At 40.0% G+C, this 18,011-nt stretch overlaps 2 protein-coding genes across 2 annotated transcripts; both read right to left on the bottom strand.

The window, feature by feature from the left end:
• Positions 1-938: 938 nt before the first annotated feature.
• Positions 939-2,821, bottom strand: LOC102704972 (sugar transport protein MST1-like). The gene is made up of 3 exons (XM_040523657.1): positions 2,683-2,821; positions 1,652-2,604; positions 939-1,564 (listed from the first exon to the last, which is right to left on the bottom strand). The coding sequence occupies exons 1-3, from the start codon at positions 2,819-2,821 to the stop codon at positions 1,136-1,138; spliced, it is 1,521 nt and encodes a 506-aa protein (XP_040379591.1). The 3' UTR covers positions 939-1,135.
• A 1,743-nt stretch (positions 2,822-4,564) lies between these two features.
• LOC102704696 (synaptonemal complex protein ZEP1) lies at positions 4,565-14,982 on the bottom strand. The gene is made up of 21 exons (XM_006652288.2): positions 14,933-14,982; positions 14,740-14,837; positions 14,462-14,658; positions 14,321-14,370; positions 13,080-13,287; positions 12,881-13,006; positions 12,542-12,640; positions 11,697-12,373; positions 11,355-11,603; positions 11,147-11,275; positions 11,002-11,070; positions 10,798-10,908; positions 9,708-9,815; positions 9,510-9,620; positions 9,352-9,438; positions 7,192-7,284; positions 7,017-7,109; positions 6,802-6,885; positions 6,655-6,717; positions 5,794-5,895; positions 4,565-5,030 (listed from the first exon to the last, which is right to left on the bottom strand). The coding sequence occupies exons 3-20, from the start codon at positions 14,616-14,618 to the stop codon at positions 5,797-5,799; spliced, it is 2,613 nt and encodes an 870-aa protein (XP_006652351.1). The 5' UTR covers positions 14,619-14,658; positions 14,740-14,837; positions 14,933-14,982; the 3' UTR covers positions 4,565-5,030; positions 5,794-5,796.
• Positions 14,983-18,011: the final 3,029 nt, after the last annotated feature.

The following is an 18,011-nucleotide window of genomic DNA, read 5'->3' as shown; positions in this document are numbered from 1 at the left end:
TTTTAGGTCATTTCATGTCATTGGATACCTTGATCTAACAGTAAAAAATGGATCGAATAAATTCTGTGTATATTTATTGATGTGGCCATAAAAAAATTGTAACTTCTCATTTTTATATTAGTATAGATATAGCAATTAATCTCATCCGTTCTTTGTAAATCCTAAACGAAAATGCTTCGCGTACGACTCAGACGTACGTTTTATATACGACCGGGACGAAAGGCCAGCGGCTTCCGTCCGCGGTGTTATGGTGTGCGCAGGCGCAATTGCTATCATTCGCTGCGTCCGTCTTACGGTCATACACGGATCGTACGTCTAGATCGATAGCGCTTTTAAATCCTAAATTCACTGGCACTGTGCACCGACTGCGTAGGATCGGCTTCCGGTCTCTGCTTAGAGTAGGTACAATATCAGGCTATAAACCAGCTATAAGCATATTTTAAAGAGATAAGAGAAGAGAGGTATACACGGGCTCCAATACAAAATATGTGTGTGACATGTGGGACCATGTATTGATGTTTTGTAGGTAACTATTATATGAGTTGATTATTAAATTAACTATAGATAAATTGGAGCCAGTAGTTGGCTGTAGTCTGAACTTGCTCTTAGCCCACCCCCAACGAGCTGGAGGCTTCCCCAAACCATCAAAATTCTCCCTTACCATTCTAAAATCCACTAGTTTCCGAATTCCGAGCTTAGCATTTACCCACAATTGTCAACTAGACAAAACTCACGCCAACTCCAAGGGTCAAAGATGCGTCTTTTCACCCACTAGTCCACTAGTTACCAGGATTTGAGGATCATACATGCTATAAAAATCGCATTAAGCATACTAATTAATCCGAGTCGACTAGATCAAGCATCAAAACCTCGTTCTTTCTGCATCGATGTATTGACAAATTCATCTCCGAGACTCCGACGTCGTAGTTGTAGTTCACCCGCAAGTCAGCACGACAGCTCTGAGTATAATATTTGTTCAGCAAATTGTCCACTTGGTACAGCAATTTCGTTACACACACTTGACAAAAAGCGACAATATTTAGTTGACTAGTTAAGCATGGCCTAGAGGAGCATGATCGAAAGCTTAACGTACACACATTGTAATTAAGTAGTAAAGTAGATCGACGGAGATGGATCAGCTCGCCGGTTTGTCGCCGCCGACGAACCTCCTCCAGTACCAGTGGCCCGCCCAGACGGCGCCCATGGACTCGAGCGGGACGCCCTTGGTCTCCGGCATGAACACGACGACGAAGGCGGTCATGGCGGCGACCCAGCCGGCGTAGTAGGCGAAGGTGGCGTACTTGAGCCGGCACAGCAGCGCGAGGAACGTCTGCGTCTGCAGGAACGTGAGCCCCAGCGTGACCGACACGCTCACCGCCTGGCCCGCCGACCGGATCTCCACCGGGAAGATCTCGCCGGGGATCACCCAGATGAGCGGCGCCCACGACATCCCGAAGCCGGCGCCCTGCAAGCAGGTGAGCACCAGCAACGCCCGCGAGTACGCCCGCGGCATCGCCGCCGCGCCGCTCCTGGCTTGTGCTCCCATGATCCAAGCGTTCGCCACCTTGCAGACAAAAGCCTCGCGGATTTAACAATCTGGAGGCGAACGAATTGGACGGAGTTGCATGCTTGCGACGTATGTACTACCAACCTGGCAAACGATCATGATGGCGGCGCCGGCAATGACGAGCACCTTCCGGCCGTAGCGGTCGATGACCAGCGTGGAGAGGATGAGCGACGCGAACTTGACGGCGGCGAGGATGACCGCGCCCATCAGCGCCGCGTTGCTGCCGAAGCCGGCGACGCGGAAGACCAGCGGGGAGAAGAAGGTCAGGACCATCATGCCGCTGAGCTGGTGGCACAGCGGCAGCGCGAGCGCGAACGTCAGGTGCGGCCGGTACGCGCGCCCGGAGACCAGCCTCCGGAACGCGCCGTCCTCGCTGCCGCGCGCGGCCTCCACGGCGTGGACGACAGCCTTGAGCTCGGCGTCCACGTCCGCGCGGTCGCCGCGCACGCGGAGGAGCGCGGCGCGGGCGCGGTCCACCTTCCCGCGCATGACGAAGCTGCTCGGGGTATCGGTGAGGAAAAATGCGCCGACGACGATGAAGACGGCCGGCGCGCCGGCGAGGCCGAGGGAGAGCCGCCACCCCCACGGGACGCGCGCGGTGCCGTAGTTGGTCAGGTTGGCGATGAGTATCCCCAGCGAGAGGAAGAACTGGAAGCCCACGGTGAGCGACCCGCGCCACCGCGCCGGCGCCATCTCGGCGAGGTACAGCGGCGTGGCCTGGTTCGTGAACCCGACGCCGAACCCCAGGAGCATCCGTCCGACGATGAGCATGGCGACGTTCACCGCGCCGCCGGTCATGGCGCCACCGGCGAAGAACAGCGCCCCACCCATCAGCATCACGCCACGCCGGCCGAGCGACCTGGTGACGCGCCCGGCGGCCAGCGACGCCACGAGCCCGGCGACGTACAGTGACGACGTGAACGCCGTCAGCGCGTGACTGTCGAAGATGCAGTACTGGTCCCTCTTCGCGTCGGCCATCCTCCTCAGCACCTTGGGGAAGAAGGTCGCCAAGAACGGCTTCATCTGAGAGACGCCGCCTGCAACAAACACCATTAGAGAGAGATCAGAAATCAAGCAAAGCATGCGGATGCACAAGCTCGGACAGTGACTGTGACCTGAGATGCCGATGTCGTAGCCGAAGATGAGGCCGCCGGAGGCGGCCACGAGGCATGTGACAAGCACGGACAACGTAAGCTCCCCGCCGTAAGCTGCAGCCGAGACATCGCCGACGCCGTCGAGGACACCTGCCGCCATGGTGCTTCCTGCTCTCTCGTGTGCGCTGTCACACACCTACAAGGTCGCGAATGCTGCCACTGCCACGGGAGCAGCTCGTGGATAGCAACTAGCAAGTGCAGAGTCGCCTACGACGACTTCTTCAGTTCTTCCCTTTAGTCCTCTTACTATAGTGGATAAAATGCATGACGCTTGTGTTAGCCCCAGCTCACACTCTCACAACTCACTCAACAGTCAAGCGCTTAGCTCACTGAACAATAAGATGAACAACATGACCCTCTCGTTGTTTGACTTTTTCTCAGAAAAAGAAGCAAAACACTATATTTATAAAAAATAATTTATAAATAAAAAATTATATAGGTGTTTTATGTGATCTAAAAACAAATACTAAAAAAACAAGCTTTGAAAAAAAAATTAAAATTAACTTTAAATTTAAAATTTAAAATTTTAGGTTTTGGCTTATAAGTATAAATAAAATCGATGAGATCAATATGTATAACACGGGAGAATTTGTTGCCACTAAACCAGCGCACCACCGCACCCTTCACTTGTGTTTTATTCACTTAAAAAAACACAAGGTTCTATACTGCTTAAATCAGCACACACTGGGCCACGTTTTGGCCGTACGACCTGGCCAAACACTGGATGGCTTAAACACTATTCCACTAAAGCACTTCTCTACACATGCAAACCGCTATATATATATAATTCCATGCAAAGCACCTCGAACTAACCCATGCAGGCTGCAAGCTAGCCGATCCACGGTATTTCTTGCATGCATTCACTTGCATATGCCAATCATGTTTTTTTTTCCTAATCAAACTAACTCACCCACTCACACATGCACTTGACTAACACACATGCTCACACTACATATACATGCATATAACTAAAACAAGATTACGTCCAACAACTTGTACCAGCTAATCATTGATAAGTAGCTAAACGGTATGCAGGACCTAAATAGCATCAATAGTCTTGAGTTCAAATATTCATTGGAGCTATTGGGTTATTTGAGGGTCGATAAGTATGTACTAACATTATATATACAAATCTCGGGAACTCATCGCTACACATTATAGAAACCATGCTAGATGACAGACAAAGTTGGAATCCCTAGCGCAGGTGCATTTTCCACGAGACGCAAAAGAAACTCAAATTGTCCTCTGGCCCCTTTGAATCCAGTAGTGAGCACATTCTTGACATATTTGTATTCCCTCTGCCCAAATTCATGTACGAGGGGACCTTGTTGTCTAAACCATAAAAAGCCACCAGCAAACTGCAAAAAGTTTCAAACGTTCATGGAATGCCATATATATCTAGTTTGACTATGTAGTTGGATATGATAACTTGATGAGGAACCATAAAAAGTTATGATTTGCCTAAACCACAAGTTTTACTTATCGCTTTTTTGTGAATGAAGAATTTCGGTAAAGACAATGCGGTATGAAATTAAATATAAAACCCAAGAGACGTTTCAATAGTTAAAAGCGAATGAGTTGGGACCGTGGGGCGCGATTCAGGATAGAGTCCGCATCATGACGTTTTAGGTTAAGGATATGTTCATTTTATTACTACCAAAATAACCTTACAATTTGTTGGCAAAACCAAAATTTGACAATGTTAAGACGTAGGGTTTATATTTGGTTTGGTACCTTATCAAAATTTTACAAGAAATACTTTGGGGAAAAAGAAGAGAGGTCATACTATTCTTTGTATTGTTGATTAATTTTCGGAGTGCCCAAAAAGCATGGTTGTATTTTTTTTATTGGATGTGCAAGAAAATAAAATAATTAATATTGTCCGTGAATGGATTTTGCTCATGCCCTTAGTCTGTACAGCTTACTTATTCCTGAGCATTATTGCTGTCACTGCCACTACCGAGCAACTATCAGTTTGATTTAGAAATGTTATTTCTACCATGCATTACCATATATCAAGATGTTTGTCAAAGTTCTGACTCAATTTAGTATAATTGCAGATAAAAGTCAATTATTTAGCAATTATTTTGATTTACGTAAGCCCTTGGAGCGGCATATACTTAATGCTCGAATATTGAATGTTTAGCACTCAAGGAGACAACACTTCCTCCAGGATCGTAGTCGTTTCGAACAGCAGGATGGTCAGATGCCATGATCAAGCAGGATAAAAGATCATTGATTCAATCCGACTTGGGATTGCACTCGGGAGCCATAATCATGCTTCTGAAGGTCAGCACCTCAAATGTGAGCTGCAAGGGGAGGAATGATTAGAATTCAGAAGTTGTAACAACTTTTGGTAATGAATATGATAAAAGAATCGACAATTAATCAGTTTTTTTCACAGAAAAACACGATTACTTGAGAAAGCATCAGGTACCAGTAGTATCAACTATATGTAGATGCAGTGTAAACTGTAAAGTTCTTAACCACAGAAAATAATCGTCAGTGATTGCCGGAAACCATATCGTATGCTGATATTTTTTATATAATGGAAGGAACATTGAACTCAGTCAATTGCATAGAGGTGATGTTCAATATGCTGATATAGGCATATAGCTCTACATCATCTATAGATTCGTAAGTTCATAAACGTTTTAGAACCAATTCATTGTACCCCTAGTATCAGTTCGTGATCATTTTTTTTTGGAAGTAAGCAGACTAGCCAGGACCCTAACATGTCAAAAATACTTGGATTCAACGAGATGTAATACAACTTATCCAAACACTGCTAGGTAACTACATTTATAATACTCTGTCAAGGATGGCAACCATATTAAAGTTGCAGAATAGGAAGCCTTCTGAGGCTTCCACTGCATCTTCTTGGTACAAAAACGGATAGTAAGGTACTAGATGAGTTGAAATTTCAGGTCCGAGTATGCTATTCACCAGAAGTAAACTTACCTCTGAAGCACTATTCGTAGCATTTTAGTACATCGGAACACTCGATGATTATTCATGCAGGCATATATTACTGGTTCGGAAATAAAATATGTAAAAGAGAAAATATATTACCTTCTAGCCAAATGCGTAAGGGTCTTCAGCATATGGATTCAAGGAGCCCTCAGAGAACAATTCACCAATGTTTGCAGGATGGGGATGGGATCCAGAGACAACCTGGAGTGGAGAGTATGGAGGCATAAATGTAAAAGGAAGCAAAAGAAAATGAAAATAGTGCAAGAGCATTGTGTTCTGGGTGCATGTTTTCGGACAGATACTGATTGAATTCTGCCACATGAGCGATCACTATTTTTTAATAGAAAAAGAGAGTGAAATGATCCTTTAATTGAATTAAGTGGATTTACTGTGACTAGCTGTATGCCTACGAATAAAAGAAAATATATTATAACATTCCTGAAATAAATAAAAATAATAATTCCATGCAATGTGCTACCCATCTTTTGCTATGGGGAATCTTCACCTTAAATTTGATTTCATATGTGGCTTTCCACTTATATTTGATTCTTTTTAATACTACGAAGATCAAGGGCTAATTTACAAATTTAGAATAGGAGTAGGTGGGATGGCAGATTTACTACTGGCACTGCTACTTTATTTTAAAGAGTATAGATAAGATTTGTAGAGAGCACTAGAGCAGCAGAAAAAAAAAACAAAACAAATTTTCAGTCATGTAGAGCAAGAGAATATTTTCTAGTAAATGTACGATGTATCATCAAAGTGGTAAGTCAACAGCCAATGTTAGATATCTTAATTCAGAAAATATGGGATAGTACATAGAGAATATTTCGATTCTATAAAAGTAGCCATGTAAATAAAAAAAGAACTACAAATGTCACTGAACCTATTTTTCTGTAAAACTTTTAGACATGAATAGGGAAAATAAGTTGACGAACACATTTACTCACACAACCATACCTTTCTCACTTTTGTATGATCAGTGTCAGCAGTATTATGCAATGACTTTTGAGTGTTGGGTTCCTGAAAGGGAGAAAAGGCTAGCATGAACATGATTACATGAATGAAATGCTAGATCACCAATCAAATGAAAAGGACAAACTTTACCCCAAACATGACGGTGCTCTTAGTTTTCCTGCGCTTTGTGATTCTTCCATTTGCTGTCTCAACTTCATATTCATGATGTGTTACCTAGTTAGGAGAAATATGCCCAAAAAAATGTCACATGAAAGCATATACTTTACAGATTAGTTCAGTCAATATTGAAACTTGATTCACTCTATGTAAACATATGAGAATGAACCTAATGCAAAATGAGTCACCTTTCTATGCTTAGGAATATCCTGGGTTCCTTTCTCTACCTTTCTCAGAATATTTGAAATTGGTGACTGTATAATGCCAGATAGATTAACATCCTGGTAGTAGAACACGCGAATTTAGAATTTGGAAAATGAAGCATGCAGTGATAAAATCAATCTTTAATGAGAGATATTTTACCTTCCGTTTGGTTTCATCATGACTTACCAACTGAAGCTGGTGTTCTTTTCTGATATATGGATCTCTCCTCTTTATTGATGAAACAGAGTATTCCTAAAAGAGAAAATATGCATGTCTTATGGAAAGCACTGTCACATACAATACTAATGATGAAACAAATAACAAAGAAGAATCGATGCAAAGAATTAAAAATTGAAAATAATGCAGGATAGGGACTATATCAGCCTTTCTGGTCCTGCCCATCATGAGTACAAGACCAGATTATGGTAACCATTAGAATCAATTCAAAGATTAACAAAAACTGAAAACAATGCAGGATAGGGACTACATCAACTTTTCTGGTTCTGCCTCACCATGAGTACAAAGACCAAATTATTGTAACATTTTTTAAAGACATGTTTCCTCATTACTTCAATTTGTAAGATATGTTTAAGAAGCACTTAGGTGAAATCTAGCATGAATGTGATTGTATGGCCATATGGATATTTTAATCCAAACAGGTGAGAAAAAAATGCTTTTCTTTCATTTATTCTTGATAGAAAGCGTCATACTGGGAATAGGTTGAACAGATCTATGATCAAGATCCTGGATTTTTTTTTTTGAGAAATATTATTATTTTTATAGAAAATCGCAAAATTGGAGACCGTCTCAGCGAAATCACAAAATTAGCAGCCTATCAAACTGCTGTAGGTCAATAGGGTACATATTGAACGGCCAGAGTTCGACTGGGCACCCGATCGAACGGATGCGACGTCGACAGGGCCTGTCGAACAAGGGCAGTTCGATAGGGTCCTTGTCATCCTACCATTGTTCGATAGGGCAGTAGCCTGTCGTGCTACCATTGTTCGACAGCCACCAGCGTTTGGTGCTGGTGCATTCTTTTTCCTTTCCTTGGTCTTTCGTTCCATCATGGACGCAGGCTGTCGAATAGCAGCCTGTCGACAGGCCCCTATCGACCATCCCCCGTTCGACAGGTCTCTAATTTTACGAATTTTCGTAGGTGGCCTCCAATTTTGCGATTTTCCATAAAAATCATAATATTTCTCAAAAAAAATTCAAGATCCTGAATATGAAAAATCAATAGTACTTCACTACTTTGCACGTGTAGCTACTAGCGCCTATGTATCAGCCAAATCACATACAAAGGGACCTAAATACAAATATCACATTCAGATTTCGCAACGCATGAAACGATATAATAGGATTATAATGAAAAAAATTGGCAAAATGGGGCATAAAAAGTCTACAACATAAAGTTTAACAAAAAAAATATTTCAGTTCATACTAAAAAAAGGGAAAGCAAAGTGTGATGTGTTAAAAGATAGTTATATACAAAGAAAATTGGCACCCCAGCACAACTTTTCTAAGTACTCCCTCCAGTCATGTATACATGATCAGAGGGAGAAGTGAATAAACTCGATTGTTACAGTAGGGTTAAATTTTTTTGAATGTTTCAACAGCCAACTTGAAAGTTAAAATAGAACGTTTTCATTAGTGCCACACAGGGATTGAAATCACTCTATTACTGTGAAACTGTGACAATTATGGACGATGTAAGCAGGGATGGATCTAACATGGGTGCGGTGAGGGTTCGAACCCCCACTAACCCCCCCCCCCCTAAAATTTTGTACCAAAGATAAATGAAAAGTGGGGCTAGAGCTCTTTCTAGTTAATTCAGGCACCCCTGGTATCGTTTGCTAAATACACCACTTGACGTAAGCATATATTGGCAATACCAAACAAAGAGTTAAGAAGCATAAAAAATGAATCTCATCATTTACTTTCCATTAACTTATTCAATCAAATCAACCAAATTGCTCATTTCCTAATCTTCATCAAAAAAAATTTAATCACGATCCACAAGGCAATAATGGTTTTAGTCGATGTCAAAGGTAGTAAAAAAATACCTGCTTGTTTTAATGTACATTTTCGAAAAACAGGCCACAAGCCAATAGTTCTGTTTACAATTGAATGCTAAACCGAGTTGAACCTAATTTCTTGAATTATCGTTACATGAAAAAAACAGCATCATTTCAGTTAGTGAGAACATATGCACTTGCATCTTTATATTAAATGCCTAGCATGCTATGCAATCAATACAACATAACATAAATATGAATTGCTTAAATAATAGTGTACTGAGTGGCAATCAGACGATACCTTCTTAGAGTTTACTTCTTGATCAACTTGTTGGTTTTCACCCATTACTTTCCATTGTAACTGTAATAGTGCTCTTTGTTTCTCCTCCTGCAAAAAGAAAAGTGTTCAGATATACTTTCAAGTAACTATGTTCAGAAGAAAATCACCAGAGTAACTACCTTTGACTTCTGCAGCTCCAGTTCATCCTGAAGTTTCTGGCAATCTTCCTCATGTTGTATAGTCAATGATTTTATTTGAATTTCATGATCTTTCCTTAGTGATGACAGCCTCTGCATTTTTATTCCAGATTTAATTAGTATGAACAACCATCGTTTGGAAGTTCGAAACATCTGCTGGAAATCTGGAATGTTGCTTACCTCCCTCAATTCATTCTCGGCATGAGATTGAATGCGCTGGAGTTCTTCTTTATGATAAGCTCGAAGAGTTGATTCCTTGTGCTCATTATCCTGCTGAATTCTTGCAACCTAAATATCAAGAAACAACTTTCATGGTCACTTATTTCAGATTTTTCCGCTGCACAGTGCTTCCCTAGTCTTGGCTCCAAAGGTGTACTTGGACAATAGTTTCAGTCTTCAATAAATGGTAATTTACTAGTGAATAGTGACAGTATGCTACTCGAAATTTAAAGGAACATTTTTACAGAGTCTTCTCATTGCACCCCTTTTACTTTATGTAAACAAAAGTACCATCTCCAAGCTGCCACAAACCAAATGGAAGATCAAAAAATATTCTCTGCTCAAATAGCACATTTTGTTTTCACTTATGAAATCTTTGTGCAATCCACCAGTAAAGTCTACAAACCACTAAATTAACATCGTACATCAATGAAATATGATAATCGTGCTTTGATGTATTTTGTCCCTAGTGCAAATTAAATTAAAGATGAAGGCAAGGACAGTGGTATCCTAAAGCACCTTGAAAAAAAAAACTTTGAACACATTTAGCTACCAGTGGGTGTTTTGGTATGGTTATCATGACTGAAATGTCAAGATAAAGGAAATTAAAAGCACACATAGCAGACTTTGAGTAACTCTTTTAGGTGACTAAGTGTCTAAGCCTCCGTAGCAGAGAGAAGCATTGTAGAACAGCTAAAATGAAATTATGTATCCATGCCACCAATACCTTGTTCAGATACTCTACAACTAACATTTCCGATGGAAAACTGGCACATGTGGCTCTTCTTGGCTCAGCCTTTTTTTTCTTAAAAGCTCTAGCTTAATTTGAATTTTTGAATTTGATTTTACAGCTACTTTTAAAGGTTTTTCTTCATCACTTTCATTGCCTAGCTCTCTTTTATTGATTGCTAATAAGACAAGCAAAATATACCTAAATAATTCTTAAAAATTAATTTCAAAATTAGCATTGTTACCATACCTAAATCATAAACTTCACTTCTTTCAAAATATCTTTAACTTTTACGAATAAAATCAAACCAGTACCACTTACCATTGCGCCATGCTCCTCCTTCAGATTCATCATATACATATCAGAGTCTTGCTTGTTTTCTGAAATCTTTTCATTGCATTTGTTTTCCATTTCCTTTATGAGCTTCTCTGCCTAAATATTTTCAAAATCCAGAAAGAAGATAAAGAATAAGATCAAATTCAAAACATCTAGCATACAGAACTTTGAAGAAAGAGGTTAACTTACCTTTTCTTTTTCAGTGTTAATGATCTCTACCTTTTCTAGTTCATATTTCCTACGGATTTCATTGATTGCCTGCAAAATGCATTTTGCTAACTGTCATTCCTGATTCACATAGAAAAGTGCTAAACAGCTGATAGAAACATAGTACCTGATCATTTTTTAGTGATAATTCTTTCAGATGCTTGGACAGTTCTATCTTTTTACCTTCAAGCATGGTATCATACCGTTTTTTTGCCTCAGTAAGTTGGCTTTCTGTTGCAGCAAGTGATGCTTGGACCTGGCAGTAGATACAAAAGATTAGATGTTGTCTACAGATCATTATATTATGAGATCTAAAATACCTAGTAAGAACAGACCTGTAACTTCTGTTCCTCTAAATTCTTCTCTCTTTCTACAGCACAAGTATACAGTTGCTCTTTCTCATCAATAATACTGCGAAGCTGATTGACCTGATTCTCAAGTGCCTCAACCTGCTGGTCACGCTTAGCTATCTCTCCTTGCAGAGATTCTTTATCATTAGACTTCTCATCCAAGACAGACTGCACTTGACCTAGAAGCTCCTGATTATCTGATTCCAGCCTCAGAATCTTCTGAATCAACTCTTGCTGCAAAATTCAAATCCCATGAATCTTACAGGTTAATGGCATTATTTTCTTAAATAGCAACCATTTTGTCACTGGACTTGCTAGGACACAAACCTTATGACTTTCAGCAGATCTAGAGTCTTCCAGTAATTTTTGAACCCTCCCTTCTAGGTCAGAAGCTGCCTTTTCTAACTGACTAATGTTGGAGGCAGAAATTTCTGCTTCAGACTCCAATCTTCTGATCTTATCTTCAGCTATTTGGCATTCTTCTACATGTTGAACCATGACAATCTCTTGAGTTTTCTGCAGCTCTATGATTCTGGACATCAGCTCCTTGATTTCAGTTTGGAGAGAATTGTTTTCTGATATCAAATGTACGTACTGACTTTGGAGATGCTCAAATTTGTCCTTAGCAGATTGTATTATAAGTATTTTCTCCTCTTGAACTTTGCCATCGTATCTCTCAAATGAAGAAATCAACCGAGAAACATCACTTGACATTGATGTGTGCTCTTTATCTAGCTCAGTTACTTTAGCCATAAAACCGCTAAGCAATTCATTAAGCTCCTTGTTGTCCTTGCATAGTTTTTTAACTTCCAGATTGTAGCCCTCATTCCTAATCTGCAAATCATTCTTTTCACTTTCAGTGCTTGCTAGGTTTTCATTCAGACAAATGCAAACATCTTCTTTTAGCTTCAATTCTTGCTCCATGCATTGCAAACGGGAGTCAAGATACAACATACGGGCTTTATTTTCTTCAACGGAAGCTTCCAACTGTTTGATGAGAGAATCTGCAAAAAAAAAAAAAAGACACAGTTGGGTTACTGCTTTTGGTTTGTGATAGTGCATCGGATGAACATAAATGTAGTAGATGAACATTTTTCAATGAAGTATCATACACTATACCTACCTACTTAATTTCTGTTTACTTAATGACCAATAACATTTTCGCTTCATACCTTTTTCCTTTATGGCAGTATCACTTGCATATATCTGTTCCTTGTAACTCTGATCCATCTCTTCTTTCTCTTGTTTGATCCGCAACATTTCCTGTTTCCCTGAGTTAATGGAACAAATGAAAACATTGAAGCATTCCTACCTAAATATCCAGCACAATATTATTCACAAATCATATAAAAACAAAAAACTGCAAAAATAATCATGGTTTAGGTGAGATAAACAGCAGTGTACAGATAGTGATCCCCTAGCAGATATACAGTCTCTACTAGCAAGTTACTGCATTGTCAGACATTCTAAAAGACTGGTACTAGCACTACAGTGTGAAGAGACGGACCAACCTGAAATGATCTTTTGTTCTGCACATTCCAGTTTTTTTGAGGAATCGTGCAACAGGCAGTTGAATTCTTCTAAAGCTTTGGAATTCTTGCCAAGAATTTCCTCAAATAACCTTTTATCTTCCTCAGCTGACAGTGCGTTGTTTCACCAGTTAGATCTAGATAGCACTCGTGCATGAGTAAATGGAACAAGAAACATTACCTCTTTCCGTCTGACTGGCTAGCTGCTGCAGAGTTTCTGTCAGTTGATTACACAGAGTGTTTGTTGAGGAAACTTTTGAATCTAATCCCTGCCAGAGCTTTGAATCTTCAGTCTGTTTCACCTTAAGCTTCGCATTTTCATTGATGGCTTGTTGGAGCTTTGATTCTAACAGATTTATCTGTTCTGTTGCTCTTCGCAATTTGTTATGCTGAAGTTGCATAGAGCATAGGCATCAGTAGTAAGAAATCCTGTAAAAACCAATACAATATCTTGCTGTACAAAACTATGATATATGGTGATATATACGTTCTATACTTGAGTCAATTTACCTATTATCTATGACAGCGCTGAGAAATTGCATGATGAAAAGTGACTACAGATTACAGTAATGATAATATGGCCATACACTGAGCATGGAAGGGTACAATCTCATGTTCAAAGTTCAGGATGTGAGAAAAATGAAATGGAAGGCGGAATTTGCTTGATCTCCCATGTGTTTAACAGAAACCACAGAGTACAAAGAATCAAAGCATCCTAGTTTTTGCAGCTGGGCAACATTCAAAGGTTCTTAATCTTTGCAGGAAAAGTTCAAATTTATGAAAATACAAAATTCTAGAAAAGTAAAATGTGACTGTTGCTGAAAAGTGAAAACTGGTTCAATATAGCATCCAACATCTCTTTGGTAGAACTATTCCAATTTTCAACACAACTATGTATATGTCAGGGGAAAGAAAAAGGGTATAACAATCATGAGATCCAGATTATCTACAATATGTGCAGCCTTAAAATGGTAAGAATTTGATGCCTGTGAGCTGCCTACACTGGTAGAACATTGTACTTGCATGTTGACATGCATACATGGTTACTGGGTTACGTGATGCAAAGATAACAAGGTACTTCCACGTATAATGTAGTTAATTTGTTTTACCTAGTGCTGAATTCAGTAGACCACAAGATTATGATAGGATCTACAGACAGAACAGGACATAGAAAACTACTGCATGTGATACAACTGAAACGCCCTAAGTACATAAAAAACTTTGCAAGTCTGACACTGATCAATCAGAAGACAGTTTTCTGCTTTTTTTAAAGGAAATTTTCTGCGGTTAGACAATATAACAACCAACAAAAGGTACCGGATATATCCCGAAACAGAAATTGTGACAGGAGCACAGGAAACCGAACTATATATCCCTTTCAGTAAAATTTCCATAAAAACGGGTAAACGCTGAGAAATATACCGTCATTTCTAGATCAGTCTTCACTGAAGCCTGCTCCTTAACCATTTTTTCTGTGATTAAGCAAAATTTTTGAGGGAAATCGGTTAACGCACAAATTAACCAGCCTCCACGAATAAAAATAGGGGGGAATGAAACCAGAACCTGCTGTGATCTTAAGATTGGCGAAGCTCCCGTACGTGCTCCCTCCAATATCAGCCGACGGTTTGGGGTTCGGGGCCTTCCCGGCCGTCAAGGTGGTTCCAGCGAGAGATCGGAACCCCTCGAGTCCTCTAAGCCCCGAGAAACCCAGCTTCTGCATCTTGTCGTCGAAACCCTAAGGTTCGCCGGAGGCGGCGGAGCTGCAGAAATTCCTTCGCGTGAGTAGAGGAAGCACCCACAAAATGCACCATATTGCAAACAAACTAGAGTAAGCCGCTTACTGCTCAGGTCGTAGGAGGCGATTTGGTGTATCACCTCGCAACAGTAGCTTCGCAACCCCGATTCCCGAAGCGTCGAGAAGCTTCGAGATTATCCAAAACTGGAATGGAACCAATCGAATGCGATCGGTTTGGGACTGAGCAGAGGAGCTACGCGATCAATCGATCGGAGAGGCGAGAAGCTGAGAACACTCACCGGTCACCGATTTGGCGGAGCGAGTAGCTTCCGAAACCCCGGCCTCCCCTGCGGAATGCGGATGATTCCAGAAGCTTCCAGAGAACACGGGGCGTGAGCAAGCGATCTGAGCCCGATCCAAGCCCCACGCCTCGCCCAGTCGACGAGGAAGCACGCGGCGTCGTGCCGTGAAGAACCGGGAGGCTTCTAGAAGCGTCTAGAGATTTCTAGAGCGAAAGGGGATCAGCCGGCGGAAGGGGAGAGGAGGAGAGAGGGCGTTTGAATTGTCGGTTCGGCGCCAGGCCGAATTTATAGGACGGCCGAATTTATAGTGCTTGAGGCGGGGAGACAGCCGGCGTCGGGCGAGGCGAAGCACATGTCATCGCTACTGCTCCTAGCCAGAGAGGATCAGTGGAATGACGCGAGCACATGTCATCGCGCGATGTTTACTGCTGTTAATTGTCTGGTCGACACTCTATACAGCTGTTGTCCGTAACCTATTTAATAAATTCTTTATGTATTATATTTGGTGATCAATTTATTTATAGATACATGCAGGCGGCGTTCGGTTAAAAAGATTTTGGGGTAAGTTAGGGGTCTTGGGGTAAGTTAGGGGTCTGAAAAAAAAGTATATAATTAATTAATTATTAAAAATTAATATAATATTTTAAGACAATTTTTTATAAACTTTTTTATAGAAAATACACCGTGGTTTAGAAACGTGTACGTGGAAAATAAGGAATATGGGTAAGTTATTGAGACTGTCGAACACAGTACATAGATTAAAACATCGATATCCAAGTTTTTATTGAGTAATAATAACCCATACTGATTAATTGGACGTGTGTGTGTATATATATATATATATATATGAGTGGTTAGTTATTTTAGAGGTGTTTGGTTGGTGAAATAAAAATTTTTGTGTGTTATATTCAGACGTTTGACCGGATGTCGGAAGAGGTTTTCGGACAAGAATGAAAAAACGAATTTCACGGCTGGCATGGAAACCGTGAGACGAATCTTTTGAGCCTAATTAATCCGTCATTAGCACATATGGGTTACTGTAGTACTTATGACTAATCATGTACTAATTAGGCTCAAAAGATTCATCTCACGATTTCTCACATAACTGTACAATTAGTTTTTCAATTTATCTATATTTAATACTCTATTTAGGTGTCCAAAGATTCGATGTGATGTTTTTAGGTGGAAATTTTTAAAAACTAAAAGGGGCCTTAGTTATGCATGAAAAGTCAAAAGCCACTGCTCGTTGGCCGTTGCCAATTTGGCATGGTCACAACTCACAGGCCCACTTCTCAAACTTTTCTCAAATGATGTGTCTGTCCCCTGCCACTGTCATTCATGAGTTACACGGGGGTTTGTTTCTAGATGCTAAATTTTATCCTATTTGTTATATCGGATGTTTGGATACTTATTATAAAATAGTAAACATAGACTATTAATAAAACATATCCATAATCTTGGACTAATTCACGAGATAAATCTAATGAGCCTAATTAATCCATGGTTAGCCTATATGATGCTACAATAAACATTTACTAATTATGGATTAATTAGGCTCAAAGAATTTGTCTCCCAGATTAGCTCACATTTACGAAATTAGTTTTTTTATTAGTCTATGTTTAATACTTCAAATTAGTGTCCAAACATTTAATGTGACATGTAGCTAAAAAGTTTAGCCTAATCTAGATAACCCCACAGTCAATTAATCATCATTATTGCCTCTCGGTACATTTGGTGGCATGATTGTTACCGTCTCCCTTTTTTCAAGTTCTCATGAGTTATTACGGAAGTGAAAAACTATATAAATAGAAAAAAAAATACAGGAGTATGATAAAACTGTGTGTGCAAATGGGAAAGAAAACCATATGGAATGTATATGATGATTTATTTAGAAAAAATAAGTAATTGCAAGCATGTAGTTAGGGGTAGTTCAAATGGACTTGTGACTACCCTAATTTTGACCCACGAATACCCTCCCTCTGTATTGTTTTTATACTCCTATCATCTTTTAGTTAAAAATGTACTCGTTTTATAATTTGATATGTTTAAAAATTTTGATATGCCATGTCCACTTGTGGTGTAGGACTATCCAACGAAAAAAATCTAGCTACATCGCTGAGTAATTGCATGTGTTTTACAAAGCACAATTTATCATGATCTCTGTTAAAATTGTCCTCAAATTATGGTCTTTAGAGCTTTCATCGCTTTGTTTGTCCTGGAGTTAGCAAATACAAGGGAGAAGAGAGAAAATGAAGGTGTTGACAGACGCCTCAGTTTCTATGAGATCTATAGCAAAGAAAATTTTTCTCCACTTCCCCTATGCCCAAATCCTAGTATAATACATTCCAAATGAATGAATAGTGCCAAAACCTATAGGAATTGAAATCCTCTACTTTTCCTACAAAATTCTACAAAAACCAGACGATCCCTTGTAAGTGCAATCGTGCAAGGAAAAAAAAAATGAAGGATGCAATGGTACATTTGGTTGTGCATTCGGTAAGCAGGAGCACTGTATAGTAACTGAAATGAAATTAATATAAGTTCTCTAGGGGCAAGATCGTGAGAGCATATGTTCTTCCCAGGCATTAATGCGTAAAAACACAATTTAAATTTAATATAAGTATATTTCTCTTTAAAATACCATCGACATATTACTCACTTGTTAGATTTACAAATTTACTGTAATACAAAGTTAATTGTCAGAGATTCAAAGCGTTCACTGAATTATACCATAAACATTAAACAATTTTTTTTATCGCAGGGAGTACTCTCGTGCTATCATGCGTATGATCTAAGAAAAACAAATTTTACCATGAAATTTATTAATTTAACCTACTCTTGTCTTGTACACAATTTATTAGTTTTTTTTATCGAATCCACTTTCCGACACTCACTCAACGTGTACTCTCTACAGCACATCCCGCGCAAACCAAACCTGCTTACACAAGGGTGACCAAAATGGCCATAAAGTTTACTTGGGTGTGTTTGGTTGAATAGATATCTTTGAATGAGAGGTGTTTGTTCAGTTTTTTTTAATGTGTTTGGTTTATAGGCGATGAAAATACACGATGGTCGT

This window comes from Oryza brachyantha, chromosome 4 (assembly GCF_000231095.2).
Source record: "Oryza brachyantha chromosome 4, ObraRS2, whole genome shotgun sequence".
Lineage (NCBI taxonomy): Eukaryota > Viridiplantae > Streptophyta > Magnoliopsida > Poales > Poaceae > Oryza > Oryza brachyantha.
Note: the sequence above shows the minus strand (reverse complement) of the source record. Positions and strands in the feature narration are given on the sequence as shown.